We start from the raw sequence: 21,426 nt of genomic DNA on the forward strand, positions 1-21,426 counted from the left end.
TCTCCCGTCAAGCCTGATTCATTTAACGGACAGACAGTCAGATGATATTGTGAGACTATTACACAGCTTTCCATGTCTTTTTAATGATGTTCCTACATGTACAAATGTGTTAGAACATGACATTAATGTTGGAAACGCTGCACCTATCAAGCAACATCCTTATCGTGTCAACGTCTCTAAAAGAAAGATAATGAGGGGTGAGGTCGGTTATTTGCTGGAGAATAACCTGGCTATGCCAAGTTCAAGTCCTTGGAGTTCTCCGTGCATTCTGGTTCCTAAACCTGATGGGACATCCAGATTATGTACGGACTATCGGAAGGTCAATGCTGTCACAGTGCCCGACTCGTTCCCGTTACCCAGACTGGATGACTGTATTGATACTGTTGGTGCTGCTACTTATGTAACCAAACTAGATCTTCTAAAAAGGTTACTGGCAGGTGCCGTTAACCCCACGTGCCTCCGACATCTCTGCCTTTGTGACCCCAGATCACTTCCTACAATATGCTGTCATGGCATTTGGGATGCGGAACGCACCAGCCACTTTCCAACGCCTGGTTAACACAGTATTGGCTGGAGTTCCTAATTGTAGTGCTTACCTTGATGATCTGGTAATTTATTCAACTGAGTGGTCTGATCATGTTAACACTCTAAGGGTAGTGTGTGAACGTCTAGCAACCGCTTCTCTAACCCCGAACTTAGCAAAGTGCGAGTTTGGGAAGGCCACTGTTACTTATCTTGGTAAACAGGTCGGCCATGGTCAGGTGCGCCCTCTAGATGCCAAGGTCTCGGCTATAAACGCATTTCCCGCACCTACCACCAGAAGAGAGCTACGCCGTTTTTTAGGGATGGTTGGCTACTACCGTAGTTTCTGTAAAAATTTCTCTGCTGTAGTTGCTCCATTAACGGATTTGCTCAGTCCGGCGAGAAAATTTGTATGGTCTGAAGATTGTCGTACTGCTTTCAACACTGCTAAAGCACTCTTATGTAGTACTCCTGTTCTTGCTGCGCCAGATTTTGAACGACCGTTTAAACTGGAGGTAGATGCAAGTGCCAGAGGTGCTGGGGCTGTTCTACTGCAGCAAGACCAGAGTGGAGTGGACCATGCTGTCTGTTATTTTTCACGGAAATTTAACAAATGTCAGACAAACTATTTCACCATTGAACAAGAAGCTCTAGCTTTGTTGTTAGCTCTGCAGTACTTTGAAGTTTATGTTGGTTCCAGTGCATTACCAGTGATAGTGTATACTGACCATAACCCCTTAGTTTTTCTCCACCGGATGTACAACCAGAACCAACGCCTTATGCGTTGGGCACTTGTCGTGCAAAATTATAATTTGGAGATCCGCCACAAAAAAGGGGGTTGGATAATGTGTTGGCAGATGCTTTGTCTCGTGTGTAATGATCTAGGTTTTTTTTTGTTATCCCGGCAGGATGATTTGTGAATTTGGGTGTTGTGATAGTCCGTGTGTCGCAAACCATTGTGGTTTGCTCTTTTAAGGGTGGGAGTGTTACGGATACAGGTATCCTGTGTCCTGTGTTTTTCTCTCCTTCTGCCCTAATCACAGGTGTCCTGTATGTTCCTGATTGGTGGTCGTTGAGGTGTCTGCTGATTGGACAATCAGTGAACATTCCTGTGCATTGCACCACCTGTTACTCGTTTTTTCAATCACACATCCCATTATATAAAAACCAGTCACTTGTGTTTGTTGTGAGAGAGAGAATATTTCCGTATGTGAGTATGGACACTGTGGTGTCCTGTTTTTGTTTACTCACTAAGTTGCTGGTTACTCTGGTTGGTAATTTTGTTAGACCACTGTTTTGTATGTGAGTAATGGATACTGTGATGTCCTGTGTTTAGAGTACTCAGTAATTTGCTGGTTACTCTGTTTGGTAACTATTGTGTGTTTCTGGGAAAAGGGGAGTTTGAGCTAGCTGCCCTTGGGCATACATTTCCCGTAGAAAGAACTGTCTATAAACACTAGTTAGACCTGAGCGGACCACCCCCTGTACTTTTGTATGATTAGCAGTAGTTTAGCGGTTCTTGAGGCAGGCAAGATCAGTTTAGGGGTGTTTTACACTTGTTTCATTTCTTGGGTCCTGCTCAGCCCTTTTTCCCAAACCGTTACCGTGTGTTCAGAAATAAACCATTTGTGTTTGACGGTAGTTCATGGTTGTTGCGTCATATTTGTTCTCACTATTCCATGCCACACTTATAATTTACATGAATTATGTTACGGGTCTCATGTCCATCACCCTAGACGTGCAAAGCCACGGGGTTCGTAACATATGCGCAAACCTGGTGGCCAATTACAAGAAACGTCTGACCTCTCTGATTGCCAACAAGGGTTTTGCCACCAAGTACTAAGTCATGTTTTACAGAGGGGTCAAATACTTATTTCCCTCATTAAAATGCTAATCAATTTACAACATGCGTTTTTCTGGATTTTTTTGTTGTTATTCTGTCTCTCACTGTTCAAATAAACCTACCATTAAAATTATAGACTGATCATGTCTTTGTCAGTGGGCAAACATACAAAATCTGCAGGGGATCAAATACTTTTTTTCCCTCACTGTATGTCTACCCACAGCGGATCGAACATTGGAGCTGAACAAATGGACAAGACTAGGGTGTTTCGGACACAGGCTACACATTGCGATTGGTAGGTTTCAACGTCCAAAACACAGAGCTAGGTAGAAAAATAACGTAACTTAAAAACAACATAACTTAAAATGCTGAATAACTGTTGTATTCCTTATCTCCTCTGTTTAAAGTTATAGCTGACTACACTGCCTGATCCTTCTTTTACGTTAAGCCGAATATATACAGCTATGCAATTCTTTAATTCTTGTAATTTGTAAATGTGTGCAATATCCAAACATAACATGGATTACATTGCTTTTATTTATAATTTATACATTAGCCTATGGTTTCAATATATGAATCCATCCTTTCTCTTTCAATAATAAATAGCCTACTCAGTAAATTATCCCATTTTCTAAAGCAACATAGCTCTCTTAATCACAACAGTTGTATGTACATCTATAGATGGATTTAATTTGTAATCATGCCCAGTGTCCATGCTGTAAATTGTTGTAATTACAGCAGATGCAATGTTATTTATATTGAATAATTGTGATTCATATGTAATTATTTTTCAACTTTTAATTTTTCAGAGAGGAGTGTCCAAAACAGCACATTGGTCAGCACATTTTCCTATAGTTGGAAGAAGCAGAAGGCCCTGACAAGTGCACAGAATAAACTGAGCCTGCCCCTCCACAAGCTCATCATGGAATCCCCGAAAAGGTGGGGATCTCGACTGCAGATGATGGAAAGAGGCCTGGATCAGGAAAAGGCCATCACACAAGTCCTGGCAGCAGACAAAAAAACACGCCACCTTGCACCCTCCTGGCAAGACATTGAGATCTTTGAATCTATCACGGCAGCACTTAAGCCCCTCCAGGATTTCACAGATGCCCTGTCAGGAGAGATATACGTGAGTGTGTCCAATCTGAAGCCGGTCCTCCATTTGTTCAAGACGGAGGTTCTGAAATCATATGATGGCGAAGCCAAACTGACCCGAGAGATTAAGATGAGGGTGCTCAATTACCTGAATGACAAATACATCGACACTGAAACCGATGAGCTGCTCACCATGGCTACCTTTCTGGACCCAAGGTTCAAGACCACCTACATGACCACTGAGATGCTGGTGGAGGTGAAGGCGAGAGCTGCCTCAGAGATAGAAGCCCTCCTGGTAGGGAACACAGCCGTGGGAGACTTCTCTGTTGAAGAGGACCAGAGTGAGAGAGAGAAAGAAGCTGCCACTGCTCCACAACCAGCAAAGAAGTCCAAGAAGAGCCTTGGGAGCTTCTTTAAGAAAACCAGTAGTGCACCTGCCTTAAGAACCCAGAGACAGGTCATCGAGCAAGAGCTGGACAGCTACACTCTGATGATTGCAGCAGACAGTGAGGCTGATCCTTTGGAGTGGTGGCGAGTTCACGCATCCAACTTCCCACAGGTGAGTTGTCTGACAAATAAATACTTATGCGTCCCTGCCACAAGTTCACCCTCTGAGATAGCATTTAGCACTGGGGGCAATGTGGTCACACGCCACACGGCAACTTTGAAGCCAGAAACTGTCAATAGGCTGATGTTCCTGGCACAGAACTTGTGAAGAGGGAGGCAGTGAATTGTTACATTGTGAACTGAGAAACATACAGACTGTCTGGTTAATGCTTGAAGAAGTTAGTTTGAAAAGGTTTACAACTTGAATTTTATGCTGAAAAAAAGACTGCACTACTTATATTTGGCAGGAATTTCTTCCCCACATTCTCTTTACATCCCGAGTACTTTAAATACACTGCTCAAAAAAATAAAGGGAACACTAAAATAACACATCCTAGATCTGAATGAATGAAATAATCTTATTAAATACTTTTTTCTTTACATAGTTGAATGTGCTGACAACAAAATCACACAAATTATCAATGGAAATCAAATGTATCAACCCATGGAGGTCTGGATTTGGAGTCACCCTCAAAATTAAAGTGGAAAACCACACTACAGGCTGATCCAACTTTGATGTAATGTCCTTAAAACAAGTCAAAATGAGGCTCAGTAGTGTGTGTGGCCTCCACATGCCTGTATGACCTCCCTACAACGCCTGGGCATGCTCCTGATGAGGTGGTGGATGGTCTCCTGAGGGAATTCCTCCCAGACCTGGACTAAAGCATCCGCCAACTCCTGGACAGTCTGTGGTGCAACGTGGCGTTGGTGGATGGAGCGAGACAATATGTCCCAGATGTGCTCAATTGTATTCAGGTCTGGGGAACGGGCGGGCCAGTCCATAGCATCAATGCCTTCCTCTTGCAGGAACTGCTGACACACTCCAGCCACATGAGGTCTAGCATTGTCTTGCATTAGGAGGAACCCAGGGCCAACCGCACCAGCATATGGTCTCACAAGGGGTCTGAGGATCTCATCTCGGTACCTAATGGCAGTCAGGCTACCTCTGGCGAGCACATGGAGGGCTGTGCGGCCCCCCAAAGAAATGCCACCCCACACCATGACTGACCCACCGTCAAACCGGTCATGCTGGAGGATGTTGCAGGCAGCAGAACGTTCTCCACGGCGTCTCCAGACTCTGTCACGTCTGTCACGTGCTCAGTGTGAACCTGCTTTCATCTGTGAAGAGCACAGGGCACCAGTGGCGAATTTGCCAATCTTGGTGTTCTCTGGCAAATGCCAAACGTCCTGCACGGTGTTGGGCTGTAAGCACAACCCCCACCTGTGGATGTCGGTCCCTCATACCACCCTCATGGAGTCTGTTTCTGACCGTTTGAGCAGACACATGCACATTTGTGGCCTGCTGGAGGTCATTTTGCAGGGCTCTGGCAGTGCTCCTCCTGCTCCTCCTTGCACAAAGGCGGAGGTAGCAGTCCTGCTGCTGGGTTGTTGCCCTCCTACGGCCTCCTCCACGTCTCCTGATGTACTGGCCTGTCTCCTGGTAGCGCCTCCATGCTCTGGACACTACGCTGACAGACACAGCAAACCTTCTTGCCACAGCTCGCATTGATGTGCCATCCTGGATGAGCTGCACTATCTGAGCCACTTGTGTGGGTTGTAGACTCCGTCTCATTCTACCACTAGAGTGAAAGCACCGCCAGCATTCAAAAGTGACCAAAACATCAGCCAGGAAGCATAGGAACTGAGAAGTGGTCTGTGGTCACCACCTACATAACCAGTCCTTTATTGGGGGTGTCTTGCTAATTGCCTATAATTTCCACCTGTTGTCTATTCCATTTGCACAACAGCATGTGACATTTATTGTCAATCAGCGTTGCTTCCTAAGTGGACAGTTTGATTTCACAGAAGTGTGATTGACTTGGAGTTACATTGTGTTGTTTAAGTGTTCCCTTTATTTTTTTGAGCAGTATATATATATTTTTTATTTTACTGCATATTTATTTAACTCATAACTTTGTTTGTTTCATGTTTGCACAGATTTACCACAGAAGTAAAAATTTTGCAATGCCCCCTTTCTGTTTCTATAATGTTAAAAGCAATATTTTGTCATTTATTAACTTTGAAGGGCTCATACATTTTTTTAAACAAATCGTACAGTATATCGTGATATTATATCTTTATCGTCCAGACAGTGGAAAATATTGTGATATGAATTTATGTTCATATCGTCCACCCCTAATGCAGAGATCATCCGTTCACCTACTATGCGTCTCACAAAGACACAGCGGTTTATTTGGGCTGCAACCTAAGGTGCAGTTAACTCTAAAACGTATCCTCTGCAGCAGATTTAACTCTGGGTCTTCCTTTCCTGTGACGGTCCTCATGAGAGCCAGTTTCATCATAGTGCTTGATGGTTTTTGCAACTGCACTTGAAGAAACTTTCAAAGTTCTTGAAATTTTCGGGATTGACTGACCGTCATGTCTTGAAGTAATGATGGACTGTTGTTTCTCTTTGCTTATTTGAGCGGTTCTTACCATAATATGGAATTGGTCTTATACCAAATAGGGCTATCTTCTGTATACCAACCCTACCTTGTCACAACACAATTGATTGGCTCAAACGCATTAAGATGGAAAGAAATTCCACAAATTAACTTTTAACAAGGCACACCTGTTAATTGAAATGCATTCCAGGTGACTACCTCATGAAGCTGGTTGAGAGAATGCCAAGAGTGTGCAAAGCTGTCATCAAGGCAAAGGGTGGCTACTTTGAAGAACCTCAAATATAACATATATTTTGATTTGTTTAACACTTTTTTGGTTACTACATGATGCCATATGTGTTATTTCATAGTTTTGATGTCTTCACTATTATTCTACAATGTAAAAATAAAGAAAAACCCTTGAATGAGTAGGCGTGTCCAAAATTTTGACTGGTACTGTATAAAACACAGAATAATACTGTTTATGACTGCACTGGGCCTTTAAGACAACCTGATATGCCAGTTAAACTTACAATGACAACAGTTATACAACGGGTGGGTCCAATCCTGGTTGGTTAAAACCGTATTCCAGCCAGTGTCTATTCCACAAGTTACCACCAGCGAAAGCTATGACGTTGAAATGCCTATTTACTCTGTTCCATCTCACTACGCGATCCACTGTCTCAGCCCAACCAGACAATTTATAAACTTGATCTCCACTGTAAAAAGCATCTAGACATTATCTCCCATTTCTTTTAGACTAGCAATTGGTTTTCAGTAGCGGAGATTTGTATAAAACATGCAGTCTGTCTCTCTGACATTTGCAACATTGTTTCAATATTGAAATTCGATCTCCAGCTGTCCCATAGTAATGAATGTGTAGGAGTCGGAAGGCGGGATGAGACAGGCAGGCAGCTTTTCTCAGCCAGTCGAAATCATGAATCAGCATAATTTTTATGGACCTATACAAAGAAATGTCAATACAAAAAAACAGGTAAAACTAAACGAATGCAGCTAGTTTGTAGTCTTTCCAGCTTCAGTTTGAAGTGATTGTGTTAGCTGTGTTGTTGGCTAGCTCCTCTGAACAACAGTGTCCTGATGAGAGTGCACATTTTCTATGCCAGGTGAAATCGAGCAGCAGTAGCTCATTCTTATGAATGTATCCAAATAAATGTCACAAGAAAACAGCTTAAACAAATGCAAATGCAGCTACTTTGCTGTTATTCTGGCTGCACTGTTTGATGTGACTGTAAATTAGCCGTAGTTGGCTAGCTAGCAAGCAAGGGATAAGAACGTTGCCAGCCAGTACGGCAATAGAACATTTAGAACGAACGATTGGGTCGCGTCCATAGATACAGAACAAAAAAACGTAACAACTGGGTCGCATCTCTGGCAAGCGAGCCGATAGAACGAATGACTAGCTGGCTTGGGTAGCAATTCTAGATTTGTGTCAGGACTATATCTCGTGGAAGGATGAAATAGTATAAATTAATTAATCAAAATAAAGTTTATGAAAATATGTCAATCATTATTTGAATATGTTGGAAACCCGTTGTATAAAAGTAATAATGCCCTCAAAGCCGGTGCGTTTAGATTCAAGCTATAGGTGTGCTGCCTAACAACACCTGTGCCAATATATCCTCCAAACACCGGCTTTTCTGGCATTATCACTTAAATGATCAACTGTAAGAGTCAGAATGTATAAATTAAATGATCAGGACAAACCTCTTTAGGAAGTTTGGTTTCATATCCAAACAGTAGATTGTAAAGCCCTTCAGAGGCACGTGGTTCAATACAATGTCTCCCACCAGACCTAGAACAGGGTGATATGTGACTAAAGATTAAGAGCTGCATGGGCGAGTAACAATACAATTATTCCAAGACCTCATGGATACTGTCGCTATTTGTTGAGAATTCAGGTCTATCCACTTTAATGACTATGTACAGTTGTCACAGCAATGAAGGATTACACCTGAAGGTCTACAGTTCCTTCAACATATGCTTTCTGCCATGGAATTCTGATTGTTAAAGTGGTAGTAACTAAGAATAGCATACCTTTACGCTGATCATCCAGGGCTTTCCCATAATTCACTCTTCCACAGTTCTCCACAAGTAAACTCAATGTTCTCTCCCCCTTCAATGGAAAATACATAAAACATGTGGAAACCACTAATTGAAGCACTACAGTCAACAATGCATAGTACCCAGAGACAATAGAGGAAACGTGGCTTTCAGTTGGACTGCAGAGAGTAATTGATCAAGTCCAATCTTCCGCTGTGCTATAGGATAAGCAGCATGGACTTGTTTTCCATTAACAGGCAGGTGCAAAGTTAGTGATTGTGATTCCTCTTTGTTAGAACAACATTTGTCTGAAAACTTTCTGTTGGCATCATCCTGGCACCTCAGTAACAAACGCATTTATCAGCATCACCAGAAGCTTTCACCTCTAACATGGTGTTGAATATTAACTAGCCAGTTTAGAAAGCAGCACACCTATAGCCTGAATCTAAATGCAGAGTATCACCATACCTTCCCATCAGGCAGTGCAAACTCCACCGTTTTATAGTCCAGGATTCCAACAAAGTGTCTGTCCACAAACACCTAGAAGACAAGCCAACTTTATTAGTACAAATGATGTATTGTCATACGGTGTGCACCATTCAGTATAGTACATTCATGCCATGTAGCTGTGTCTGTCTGTACTCACCAGGGCCCTGTCTTTAACATTTTTCTTGGAGTTCAGAAGGCCTCCACTGCTGATGGTGGTCTCATATAGAGTGTAGCCATAGGACTGACCATTGTTATTGTTGACAGGAAGGTTCTCCATGTTGACAGGCCCCTCTGACTTCAAGGGCTTGATGATGAAACAATTCAATGTAGTGCATTCAATTAAATTAAGACCATTATGGAATCAACATCAACCCTTGAAGAGATAGAGCATTGCCAGGTCACAGTAGACAGCATGCTACTTGGCCCCTAGCTGCTCACCTTCTCAGTAAACTGCAGGCTCTCCCACAGTGACAGATGCTGCTGAATGACGACAGGCTCGTACACTCTCCTGGCCTGGAGAGAAGGAGCCTCAGGAAGCTTCTCACCTGAGTCACACAGATACATGTGCCAAGTTAGACATTTTCTCAAATGACATATGGTGCCTGTTGTTTTCCAAAACGCAAATAGTATTGTATGTGAATGTTTGAAAGAGAAAGCTTACTGTGAAACTGGCTGAATAAATTCCTCAAGAGCTGATACTTGGTGGTGTAATCTCCGGCCTCGGATAACGGAGCATCATAATCTAAAAAAAAAAAAAAGATCCAGATGACAACGTTTTTCTTTGCAAGTAATATTACATTTGGGAAATGTCCGTTCATAGGATACATAAAACCTACCATAGCTGCCGACCTGAGGTTTGTAGGTGCCAAGGTTTGCCACAGCTCCATTCATGAAGCCAAAGCTGGTTCCACCATGGAACATATAGAGGTTGATGGATACACCTCGCTCCAGTATCTGTGACACCACAGCCAACATGTCTATCAGAGGAGGAGACAGAATCAATGCTAGACAGTGGCCACTCATACAGTCCTTAGATTGATGGATGGATGGTCCCATGTGGCTCAGTTGGTAGAGCATGGCACTTGCAACGCCAGGGTTGTGGGTTCAATTCCCACGGGGGACCAATACAAGCAAAAAATGAAAAAGTATGCACTCACTACTGTAAGTCTGCTAAATGAGCATCTGCTAAATGACTAAAATGTAAATATGACATGATCTTAACCTAGTTTGTAATTAAACTTACCCTCTGCTGGAAACACATGGTGAGATTCACTCCAGACATCGAACCACCCAGACCAGTACTCCATTACAAGCAGAGGTTTCTGGGGCTACAGTAAGGGCAAAGTCACACTTAGCCTTTGGACCACCATGTTTTCTCAGATGCAAGACACAATAGAAGAAAATAGAGAATCATTACCTGCAGGTATGATAAATATTGTATGGTTCCATAGGCCAGTCTTTGAAGGTTTACCGTCTTGAGAACTTAAAAGAGGAGGGGTTCAAGTAAAACAAAGGTAGACTAAATAAGGATATTTTCTAGCAGCATCATTACTCTATTGAAATCAAATGGCACAGCGATGTGCTATACTGTACATGTCAACTAATAGTCTTGGAAGGATCCTGCTTGATTCTGTTCCCTTGGAGAGTTCATCAATGAGCTTGACGCCTTGATAAGTTCCTTTCCTGAGGATGGCTCACCCCTTCTGGATGAAATCTTGCGACTTGTGATGGCCGGCCGCTCAACAACCTGCCCGCTTGACCCTATCCCCTCCTCTCTTCTCCAGACCATTTCCGGAGACCTTCTCCCTTACCTCACCTCGCTCATCAACTCATCCTTGACCGCTGGCTATGTCCCTTCTGTCTTCAAGAGGGCTAGAGTTGCACCCCTCAAAAAACCTACACTCGATCCCTCCGATGTCAACAACTACAGACCAGTATCCCATCTTTATTTTCTCTTCAAAACTCTTGAGCGTGCAGTCTCTAGCCAACTCTCCTGCTATCTCTCTCAGAATGACCTTCTTGATCCTAACCAGTCAGGTTTCAAGACTGGTCATTCAACTGAGACTGCTCTTCTCTGTGTCACGGAGGCTCTCCGCACTGCCAAAGCTAACTCTCTCTCCTCTGCTCTTATCCTTCTAGACCTATCTGCTGCCTTTGATACTGTGAACCATCAGATCCTCTTCTCCACCCTCTCCGAGTTGGGCATCTCCGGCGCTGCTCACTCTTGGATTGTGTCCTACCAGGTGGCGTGGCGAGAATCTGTCTCCGCACCATGTGCTCTCACCACTGGTGTCCCCCAGGGCTCAGTTCTAGGCCCTCTCCTATTCTCTCTATACACCAAGTCACTTGGCTCTGTCATATCCTCACATGGTCTCTCCTATCATTGCTACGCAGACGACACACAATTCATTTTCTCCTTTCCCCCTTCTGATAACCAGGTGGCGAATCGCATCTCTGCATGTCTGGCAGACATATCAGTGTGGATGTCGGATCACTACCTCAAGCTGAACCTCGGCAAGACGGAGCTGCTCTTCCTCCCGGGGAAGGACTGCCCGCTCCATGATCTCGCCATCACGGTTGACAACTCCATTGTGTCCTCCTCCCAGAGTGCAAAGAACCTTGGCGTGACCCTGGACAACACCCTGTCGTTCTCTGCTAACATCAAAGCGGTGTACCCGATCCTGCAGGTTCATGCTCTACAACATTCGCAGAGTACGACCCTATCTTACACAGAAAGCGGCACAGGTCCTAATCCAGGCACTTGTCATCTCCCGTCTGGATTACTGCAACTCGCTGTTGGCTGGGCTCCCTGCCTGTGCCATTAAACCCCTGCAACTTATCCAGAACGCTGCAGCCCGTCTGGTGTTCTACCTTCCCAAGTTCTCTCACGTCACCCCGCTCCTCCGCACACTCCACTGGCTTCCAGTTGAAGCTCGCATCTACTACCAAACCATGGTGCTTGCCTACGGAGCTGTGAGGGGAACGGCACCTCCTTACCTTCAGGCTCTGATCCTACACCCAAACGAGGGCACTACGTTCATCCACCTCTGGCCTGCTAGCCCCACTACTTCTACGGAAGCACAGTTCCCGCTCAGCCCAGTCAAAGCTATTCGCTGCTCTGGCACCCCAATGGTGGAACAAGCTCCCCCATGACGCCAGGACAGCAGAGTCACTGACCACCTTCCGGAGACACTTGAAACCCTACCTCTTTAAGGAATACCTGGAATAGTATAATACTAATCCTTCTACCCCCCCTTTACTACCACTGTCTTTTGTCTAAACTAACACCTGACTTATTTCACCTGCTAGCACTGACTTGTTTAAAGAAATGTACTTACTGTGATCAAGATGTGGTTGTCCCACTGGCTATCCTAAGTTGAATGCACCAATTTGTAAGTCGCTCTGGATAAGAGCGTCTGCTAAATGTAAATGTAAATTACCAAATCTCAAGATCTAGCAATAGAAATCCATTACCTCCGTCCACTCCTCCACATTTTAGCCCCTCCCGGTTGTCTGATGTCAGCAGAAGTTCATTGATCCCTCTGGATAGTAGAGCCTGCCAAATGAGAGTACAGTTTCACTATACATTTAGAGGTCACTGCAAAAGTCTATACTGGGCATACAGTATGATGCAGATGGTGAGAAACAGTACAGTATCAAAGTACCTCCTTTATAAAAGACATGTATCGTTCATCCTTTGCATATGAGCCATACTCATTCTCCACTTGAACTGCAATGATGGGGCCTCCCACTTCAAACTGTAAAACAAAGAGGACAACATTTATTGACAGCTAGCCCACTAATGCCCCTGCGAACCTCTCTAACAGATATCAGGACTTGATAACTTGGATAATAAGGTAACTTATTTACATACTTGTAGAGGCTTAATTATTGGGATGAGTTTGTCAAAGAAAGAGGTCACTGCTTCTGTGAAGCCAGGGTAGGTTGTTCTCAACTTCATGTTTTTGTCACGTAACAGCCAGCTGAAAGGAAAATAACCGTTATAAGGCTGTCTCATTGGACATTCAACATGTTGACTTGTGTAAAATTGGACTACAAAGTTAAAGGCTTAAAGTAATGGAAACAACCTGGGGAGCCCTCCTAAGTCCCACTCAGCACAGATGTAGGGTCCTGGCCGCAGAATCACCCAGAGCCCCAACTCTGCTGCTAGGCTGATGTATGCCCTGAGAGACACAGAGAAAAACAGAGAGACAAAGCTCAACAGCTCTATCAAACATATCAATGTCTTCCTTACTTTAAATCCAACTGGTCCTGGAAGTTGAAAACCCCCCTCTCTGGCTCATGAAGGTTCCATGGCACATATCTGAAAGATAAACCAGTCATTCTCAGTATCTCTCCATAGTAGAGCAGCAGTGAGTGGTGGTATAAGAGGACATGAGGTGTTCTGTGTGTCCCTACGTGGTGAGAGTGTTGACCCCACAGGCCCTCATCTTCAGCAGCCGGTCCTCCCAGTAGGCTCTGGGGACGCGGAAGTAGTGGATAGAGCCCCCCAGGATGCGAAAGGGCTCTCCCTCCAGAGTGAACTTAGAGGAGTTGGCCCTCAGTCCCTCTTTCTGGCTCATTCTCCTCACCTCAGGCTGCAAGAAAAAGACAAAGCGCTGGTCAACTTCAGATTGTTGGTCAATATTACATTGTCTGGATCTCTTATGAATGTTATGAATAATCACACTTAAGACAATAATTAGAGAGACTGTGTAGTGACTAATAAATGCATACAACTTGTAATGTACTGTATGATGATAGCTATCAATTCTGGTCATAATATAGGCTGTTATTCTAAGTCAGTCAATTCAACACAATATCCTTATGCAGATTGACCAATCTCAACTAATGTCAAATTCAAGAATCTTACCGTGTACGTTGATTTTCACAAAGTCTAAAGCTGAAATAATTTTCAGTATGGCTTATACCTATCTACTGAAGCAGAGCTCGCGTTGAAGGCTTGAACGAATGGAGAACAATGAAGAAAGGCCTAGAATGGTATGAACAATGGAAACCATTGTTGCTTCAGAACACGGCTGTTCTTTTTGTGAAGCCATAGTATACTGAACAAAAATATGAACGCAACATGTAAAGTGTTGGTCCCATGTATTATGAGCTGAAATAAAAGAAAATGTTCCATACGCAAAAAAAAAGCTCATTTCTCTCAACTGTTGTGCACAAATTTGTTTACATCCCTGTTAGTGAGCATTTCTCCTTTGCCAAGATAATCCATCCACCTGACAGTTGTGGCATATCAAGAAGCTGATAAACAGTATGATCATTACACATGTGCACCTTGTGCTGGGAACAATAAAAGGACATTCTAAAATGTTTGTCACACAAGACAATGCCACAGATGTCTCAAGTTGAGGGGGCGTGCATTTGGCATGCTAACTGCAGGAATGTCCACCAGAGCTGTTGCCAGAGAATTGAATGTTAATTTCTCTACCATAAGCCGCCTCCAACGTCCCTTTAGTGAATTTGGCAATACGTCCAACCAGCCTCACAACCGCAGACCATGTGTAACCACGCCAGCCCAGGACCTCTACATCTGGCTTCTTCACCAGCGGGATTGTCTGAGACCAGCCACCTGGACAGTTGATGAAACTGGAGGTTTGCACAACCGAATAATTTCTGCACAAACTGTCAGAAACCGTCTCAGGGAAGCTCATCTGTGCTCGTTGTCCTCACCAGGGTCTTAACCTGACAGCAGTTTGGCGTCGTAACCGACTTCAGCAAGAAAAAGCTCACCTTCGATGGCCACTGGCACGCTGGAGAAGTGTGCTCTTCACGGATGAAACGTGGTTTCAACTGTACCGGGCAGATGGCAGAAAGTGTGTATGGCGTCGTGTGGGCGAGCGGTTTGCAGATGTCAACGTTGTAAACAGAGGGCCCCATGGTGGTGGTGGGGTTATGGTATGGGCATGTATAAGCTATGGACAACGAACACAATTGCATTTTATCGATGGCAATTTGAATGCACAGAGATACCGTGACCAGATCCTGAGGCCCATTGTCGTGCTATTCATCCGCCGCCATCACCTCACGCTTCAGCATGATAAAGCACGTCCCCATGTCGCAAGGATCTGTACACAATTCCTGGAAGCTGAAAATGTCCCAGATCTTCCATGGCCTGCATACTCACCAGACATGTCACCCATTGAGCATGTTTGGGATGATCTGGATCGACGTGTACGACAGGGTGTTCCAATTCCCGCCAATATCCAGCAACTTCGCACAGCCATTGAAGAGGAGTGGGACAACATTCCACAGGCCACAATCAACAGACTGATCAACTCTATGCGAAGGAGATGTGTCGCGCTGCATGAGGCAAATGGTATTTACACCAGATAATGACTGGTTTTCTGATCCAGACCACACCCTTTCCTTTTTAAAGTATCTGGGACCAACAGATGCATATCTGTATTTATATATATATATATATATATTTTTTTTAATGAAATACCTTATTTACATAAGTATTCACACCGTTTGCTATGAGACTTGAAATTGAGCTCAGTTGCATCCTGTTTCCATTGATCATCCTTGAGATGTTTCTACAACTTGATTGGAGTCCACCTGTGGTAAATTCAATTGATTGGACATGATTTGGAAAGGCACATATAAGGTCCCACAGTTGACAGTGCATGTCATAGCAAAAACCAAGCCATGAGGTCGAAGGAATTGTCCGTGGAGCTCCGAGACAGGATTGAGTCGAGGCACAGATATGGGGAAGGGTACCAAAACATTTCTGCAGCATTGAAGGTCCCCAAGAACACAGTGGCCTCCATCATTCTTAAATGGAAGAAGTTTGGAACCACCAAGACTCTTCCTAGAGCTGGCCGCCCGGCCAAACTGAGCAATCGTGGAAGAAGGGCCTTGGTCAAGGAGGCTCCAGATGTCCTCTGTGGAGATGGGAGAACCTTCCAGAAGGACAACCATCTTTGCAGCACTCCACCAATCAGGCCTTTTTGGTAGAGTGGATCAAGGGAAAGATTAATGGAGCAAAGTGCAGAGAGATCCTTGATGAAAACCTGCTCCAGAGCGCTCAGGACCTTAGACTGGGGTGAAGGTTCACCTTCCAACAAGACAATGACCCTAAGCACACAGCCAAGACAACGCAGGAGTCGCTTCGGTACAAGTCTCTGAATGTCCTTGAGTGGCCCAGCCAGAGCCCGGACTTGAACATCTCAGGAGAGACCTGAAAATTTGCTGTGCAGCGACGCTCTCCATCCAACCTGACCGAGCTTGAGAGAATCTGCAGAGAAGAATGGAAGAAACACCCCAAATACAGGTGTGCCAAAGCTGTATTCGCTGCCAAAGGTCCTTCAACAAAGTACTGAGTAAAGGTTCTGAATACTTATGTAAATGTAATATTTCCGTTTATTTTAATTTTATAATTTGCTCAAAGAAAATAAAAAACGGTTTTTGCATCGTCATTATGGGGTATTGTGTGTAGATTGATGAGGGGGAAAAAAAACAATTTAATCAAAATGTGGAAAAAGTCAAGGGGTCTGAATACTTTCCGAATGCACTGTATCACTCACAATTATCCATCAGACACATTTTCGGAATGTTCAGGCCAACAGAACTTTGACCTCTACGGTACAAATCAGAATTACTAGTATAAATTGCTTTAAAAAAGAAACCCTGATACATTTGAAACTTTGTTTGACAAGTGGTTCTTAAAGGCCATGAAATTACCTTTCAAATTATATATAATATAACCAACTTTGAAAGCACCACCTACAAATATTGTTTAAAAATAGACCAAATTTTGCCATTGACATTAAAATGTTGGAAGCTTAGCCATAGAATTCCATGTAGTGGCTAATGTTTTGGATTGTAACTTTGGTGATAGAATCTCCAAATTGCACACACACAGCTAGAACAGGATTTAAAAAAGATTTGCAGATACAGTGGCTTGCGAAAGTATTCACCCCCCTTGGCATTTTTCCTATTTTGTTGCCTTACAACCTGGAATTAAAATGGATTTTTGGGGGGTTTGTATCATTTGATTTACACAATATGCCTACCACTTTGAAGATGCAAAATATTTTTTCTTGTGAAACAAACAAGAAATGAGACCAAAAAAAACATGACTATTCACCCCCTCAAAGTCAATACTTTATAGAGCCACCTTTTGCAGCAATTACAGCTGCAGGTCTCTTGGGGTATGTCTCTATAAGCTTGGCACATCTAGCCACTGGGCTTTTTGACCATTCTTCAAGGCAAAACTGCTCCAGCTCCTTCAAGTTGGATGGGTTCCGCTGGTGTACAGCAATCTTTAAGTCATACCACAGATTCTCAATTGGATTGAGGCCTGGGCTTTGACTAGGCCATTCCAAGACATTTAAATGTTTCCCCTTAAACCACTCGAGTGTTGCTTTAGCAGTATGCTTAGGGTCATTGTCCTGCTGGAAGGTGAATATCTGTCCCAGTCTCAAATCTCTGGAAGACTGAAACAGGTTTCCCTCAAGAATATCCCTGTTTTTAGCGCCATCCATCATTACTTCAATTCTGACCAGTGTCCCAGTCCCTGCCGATGAAAAACATCCCCACAGCATGATGCTGCCACCACCATACTTCACTGTGGTGATAGTGTTCTCAGGGTGATGAGAGGTGTTGGGTTTGTGCCAGACAGAGTTTTCCTTGATGGCCAAAAAGCTCAATTTTAGTCTCATCTGACCAGAGTACCTTCTTCCATATGTTTGGGGAGTCTCCCACATGCCTTTTGGCGAACACCAAACGTGTTTGCTTGTTTTTTTCTTCAAGCAATGGCTTTTTATGGCTTTTTTATGGCCACTCTTCCATAAAGACGGCTTAAAGTGGTCCTATGGACAGATACTCCAATCTCCGCTGTGGAGCTTTGCAGCTCCTTCATTGTTATATTTGGTCTCTTTGTTGCCTCTCTGATTAATGCCCTCCTTGCCTGGTCTGTGAGTTTTGGTGGGCGGCCCTCTCTTGGCAGGTTTGTTGTGGTGCCATATTCTTTCCATTTTTTAATAATGGATTTAATGGTGCTCTGTGGGATGTTAAAAGTTTTGGATATTTTTTTTATAACCCAACCCTGATTTGTACTTCTCCACAACTTTGTCCCTGACCTATTTGGAGAGCTCCTTGGTCTTCATGGTGCCGCTTGCTTGGTGGTGCCCCTTGCTTAGTGGTGTTGTAGACTCTGGGGCCTTTCAGAACAGGTGTATATATACTGAGATCATGTGACAGATCATGACACTTAAATAAAGTCCACGTGTGTGCAATCTAACTAATTATGTGACTTCTGAAGGTAATTGGTTGCACCAGATCTTATTTAGGGGCTTCATACCAAAGGGGGTGAATACATATGCACGCACCACTTTTCCGTTATTTATTTTTTAGAATTGTTTGAAACAAGTTATTTTTTTCATTTCACTTCACCAATTTGGACTATTTTGTGTATGTCCATTACATGAAATACACATAAAAATCTATTTAAATTACAGGTTGTAATGCAACAAAATAGATAAAACACCAAGGGTGATGAATACTTTTGCAAGGCACTGTAGAGGGTCATCACAGGATTCATGCATTAACCCCACAGAAGCCTTTTCCCAATATGTCCGGCAAACAATTCAATGGGGTCTTATTTAATCAATTTCGCATGACTATACCTGTATGTTTGAAATATAGGCCTAATTGTAGTATGCCCAATAATATCTTAAAATGTTAATAGTGATGTAGAAAGCACAATCAAATATGCCAGGTGTGCCAGATATATAAAGACGTTAAAGTATTCACTGAATTGTGGTAAGAATGTGCCCAAAAAGATGTAAAATGTCTATGTACATGTGAATAGTCATTGATGTGAGCTGATTAAAATGATATACAATGTTATCCTATTAACTGTTTTCATAAAACAGAGGACTGGAAACTTGTACAATTCCATAGGAATGCCAATACAATACAATGACTATGAGGTTGAAGTGCAGACTGTCAGATTTAATTTGAGGGCATTTTCATCCATATCGGGTGAACTGTTTAGAAATCACAGCACTTTTTGTACATAGTACCCCCATTTTAAGGGACCAAAAGTATTGGAACAAATTAAATTATATGTGTATTAAAGTAGTCAAAAGTTTAGTATTTGGTCCCATATTCCTAGCACACAATGATCACATCAAGTTTGTGACTCAACAAACTTGTTGGATGCATTTACTGTTTGTTTTGGTTGTGTTTCAGATTATTTTGTGCCCAATAGAAATGAATGGTAAATAATGTATTGTCATTTTGGAGTCACATTTATTGTAAATAAGAATATAATATGTTTCTAAACAGTTCTACATTAATCAAATCAAATCAAATTGTATTGGTCACATGCGCCGAATACAACAGGTGCAGACATTACAGTGAAATGCTTACTTACAGCCCTTAACCAACAGTGCATTTATTTTTAACAAAAAAAGTACAAAGAAAACAACAAAAAAAGTGTTGAGAAAAAAAAGAGCAGAAGTAAAATAAAATAACAGTAGGGAGGCTATATATACAGGGGGGTACCGGTGCAGAGTCAATGTGCGGGGGCACCGGCTGATTACGGGGGCTACCATGATTACGGATAGTCCTGAATGAATCATGAATAATGATGAGTGAGAAAGTTACAGACGCACAAATATCATACCCCAAAGACATGCTAACCTTTAAACATTACAATAACAGGGGAGGTTAGCATTTTTGGAGGGGTATGATATTTGTGTGTCTGTAACTTTCTCACTCATCATTATTCATGATTCATTCATGATTTTAAAAAATAGTTGTAGTTGGTGCTTTCAAAGTTGGTTTTATTATATCATTTGAAGGTCATTTCATGACCTCTCAGAACCACTTGTCAAACAAAGTTGAAAATGTATCAGCATTTCCTTTTAAAGTAATTTATACAACATTCCGAAAATGTGTCTGATGGATAGCTGTGAGTCGAAGCTTTCAAAATGATATATGATTAAAGGGTATACATGAGCAATAACTTGTTGTATACTGGCATTGTTTGTCATAGGGTAAACAATCCCTATGGGAAAAATGAATGGGATGGAGGGATGAAAGAGTGACAACACAGAGAAAGCTGTCATTGCTGCACTGCTATCACACATTTACCAACTCTAGGGACATAGACCTTCAAGAAAATCACTATGAGACATCGTCATCCCAAATGAGCCCGACCGACCCGCGGGCTCATGGACTATAGGCAGTATAATATAGTACAGCATAAAGGTTGAAGCTGACAAACAAAGTAAGGAATTGCAGGGATGGAACGTAAGTCGCAGAAAATAGAGGTTGTGGTGGCAGCTGCAGAGAAGTATTTGGGTGTACGAGATTTGACGTTAGAAGAGTTACAGGGTGTGTTGAATGGTGGTGTCCCATCCTTTCAGGTTGTTGGCCTGAGGTAGGACTAGATAGGTTTAAATAGTTCAGTAGAGTGGTGGGTTTTTAATGAGTGTAGGGTTAGACGGTAGGGTATTTGTTGATCTAGTTGTCTTTTTTCAAGCAAAGTTTAAGGGAGTTTAGTCCAGTCTAGTAGGTGGCGGTAATGCAACATTTATTGGATGCCAACCGCCGTTAAACTAAAGAAGAAAAAGAAAAAGACGTCAGGAATAATAGCGTCATTTGCGGACAGTTGGGCCGAGCAAGAATGTGATGGCTGCAGTTCAGCGTGTGTGCGTGAGAGTTTGAAAGTTACATGGGTAAAAGAAATTGCGCCTTTTCCCATTACAATCTAGTGTAAACAGTAGGCTATGACGCCAAATGGTATGATTCCGGTCTTGCAAGTTCGCCTGACCGGTCTTTTTACTGATTTTGGTTGTAAGGACAAAACATTAGTTTTGCCTACCAGTCGGTACAATATATAACAACTATCCGTTTCATAGTGCCTATTGAAGGCGAGCAATATACTACGACTACCAAAACGCACAATGTAAAGGCTACTGCCTGCTGAAAATCGAATTATGATAGCCTAGTGAGAAACACTGTGGGCTTTGTCAGAACTAACAGTAAGCCTTTCCACTTGCATTAGGATTGGAGTTTTGTGCAATTCGGGTGCAGATTGATATTGTAATTCATTATGGTCTATAGCTCTCACCTGTATTTTCCCCTTGAGTGAATCGCCCGTACTACAGTATTATTAGCCTGTTCTTCCGGTGATGTGTTGTCTGCCACGGGGTCTTTGAAGGCGTGGCTGTCAACGCAGCTGTTGCAGCGTTGCATCGTTATTCGTAACATTTTTTAAATGCATCCATGATCGTCAGGCTGTCTCTCACACGGAGACGGCGGTATGCCATTCTCGGTTTTATTGTCGTCGGATATATCATCTTTCAATTCACACGGTAAGACCAAAGATTGTTATAAATAAACGAAGATAAACCACAGCCTGTCGTGTCAAATTGAAACAAATGAGTC

The 21,426-nt window shown here is 42.9% G+C and overlaps 1 protein-coding gene and 1 pseudogene across 3 annotated transcripts in view; one reads left to right on the forward strand and one right to left on the reverse strand.

Annotated features, from left to right (window-relative positions):
* glb1l2 (galactosidase beta 1 like 2) overlaps positions 1 to 21,219 on the reverse strand; it is a 30,318-nt gene extending 9,099 nt beyond the window's left edge. The window contains exons 1-18 of one of the 3 annotated variants that reach the window (XR_006001160.2): positions 21,110 to 21,219; positions 13,420 to 13,598; positions 13,256 to 13,324; positions 13,089 to 13,184; positions 12,875 to 12,983; positions 12,666 to 12,758; positions 12,475 to 12,556; positions 10,418 to 10,482; positions 10,244 to 10,328; positions 9,837 to 9,977; positions 9,662 to 9,742; positions 9,439 to 9,545; positions 9,158 to 9,304; positions 8,980 to 9,051; positions 8,506 to 8,584; positions 8,176 to 8,263; positions 3,609 to 3,783; positions 3,149 to 3,476 (exon numbers count right to left, since the gene is read on the reverse strand). Coding sequence is in view for 1 of the 3 variants with exons in the window: in XM_041878020.2 (XP_041733954.2) it covers positions 8,176 to 8,263; positions 8,506 to 8,584; positions 8,980 to 9,051; positions 9,158 to 9,304; positions 9,439 to 9,545; positions 9,662 to 9,742; positions 9,837 to 9,977; positions 10,244 to 10,328; positions 10,418 to 10,482; positions 12,475 to 12,556; positions 12,666 to 12,758; positions 12,875 to 12,983; positions 13,089 to 13,184; positions 13,256 to 13,324; positions 13,420 to 13,583 (1,478 nt within the window). In the remaining 2 variants the exon portion in view is untranslated. Of the gene's footprint in view, positions 1 to 3,148; positions 3,477 to 3,608; positions 3,784 to 8,175; positions 8,264 to 8,505; positions 8,585 to 8,979; positions 9,052 to 9,157; positions 9,305 to 9,438; positions 9,546 to 9,661; positions 9,743 to 9,836; positions 9,978 to 10,243; positions 10,329 to 10,417; positions 10,483 to 12,474; positions 12,557 to 12,665; positions 12,759 to 12,874; positions 12,984 to 13,088; positions 13,185 to 13,255; positions 13,325 to 13,419; positions 13,599 to 21,109 lie in introns of those variants that run through there. The other 2 variants (XR_006001161.2, XM_041878020.2) reach the window with 2 other exon arrangements.
* Positions 21,220 to 21,251: 32 nt separating this feature from the next.
* The window catches only part of LOC121568114, a 35,198-nt pseudogene continuing 35,023 nt past the window's right edge, over positions 21,252 to 21,426 (forward strand).

The sequence above is a fragment of the Coregonus clupeaformis genome, chromosome 6 (genome assembly GCF_020615455.1).
Source record: "Coregonus clupeaformis isolate EN_2021a chromosome 6, ASM2061545v1, whole genome shotgun sequence".
Taxonomy (NCBI): domain Eukaryota; kingdom Metazoa; phylum Chordata; class Actinopteri; order Salmoniformes; family Salmonidae; genus Coregonus; species Coregonus clupeaformis.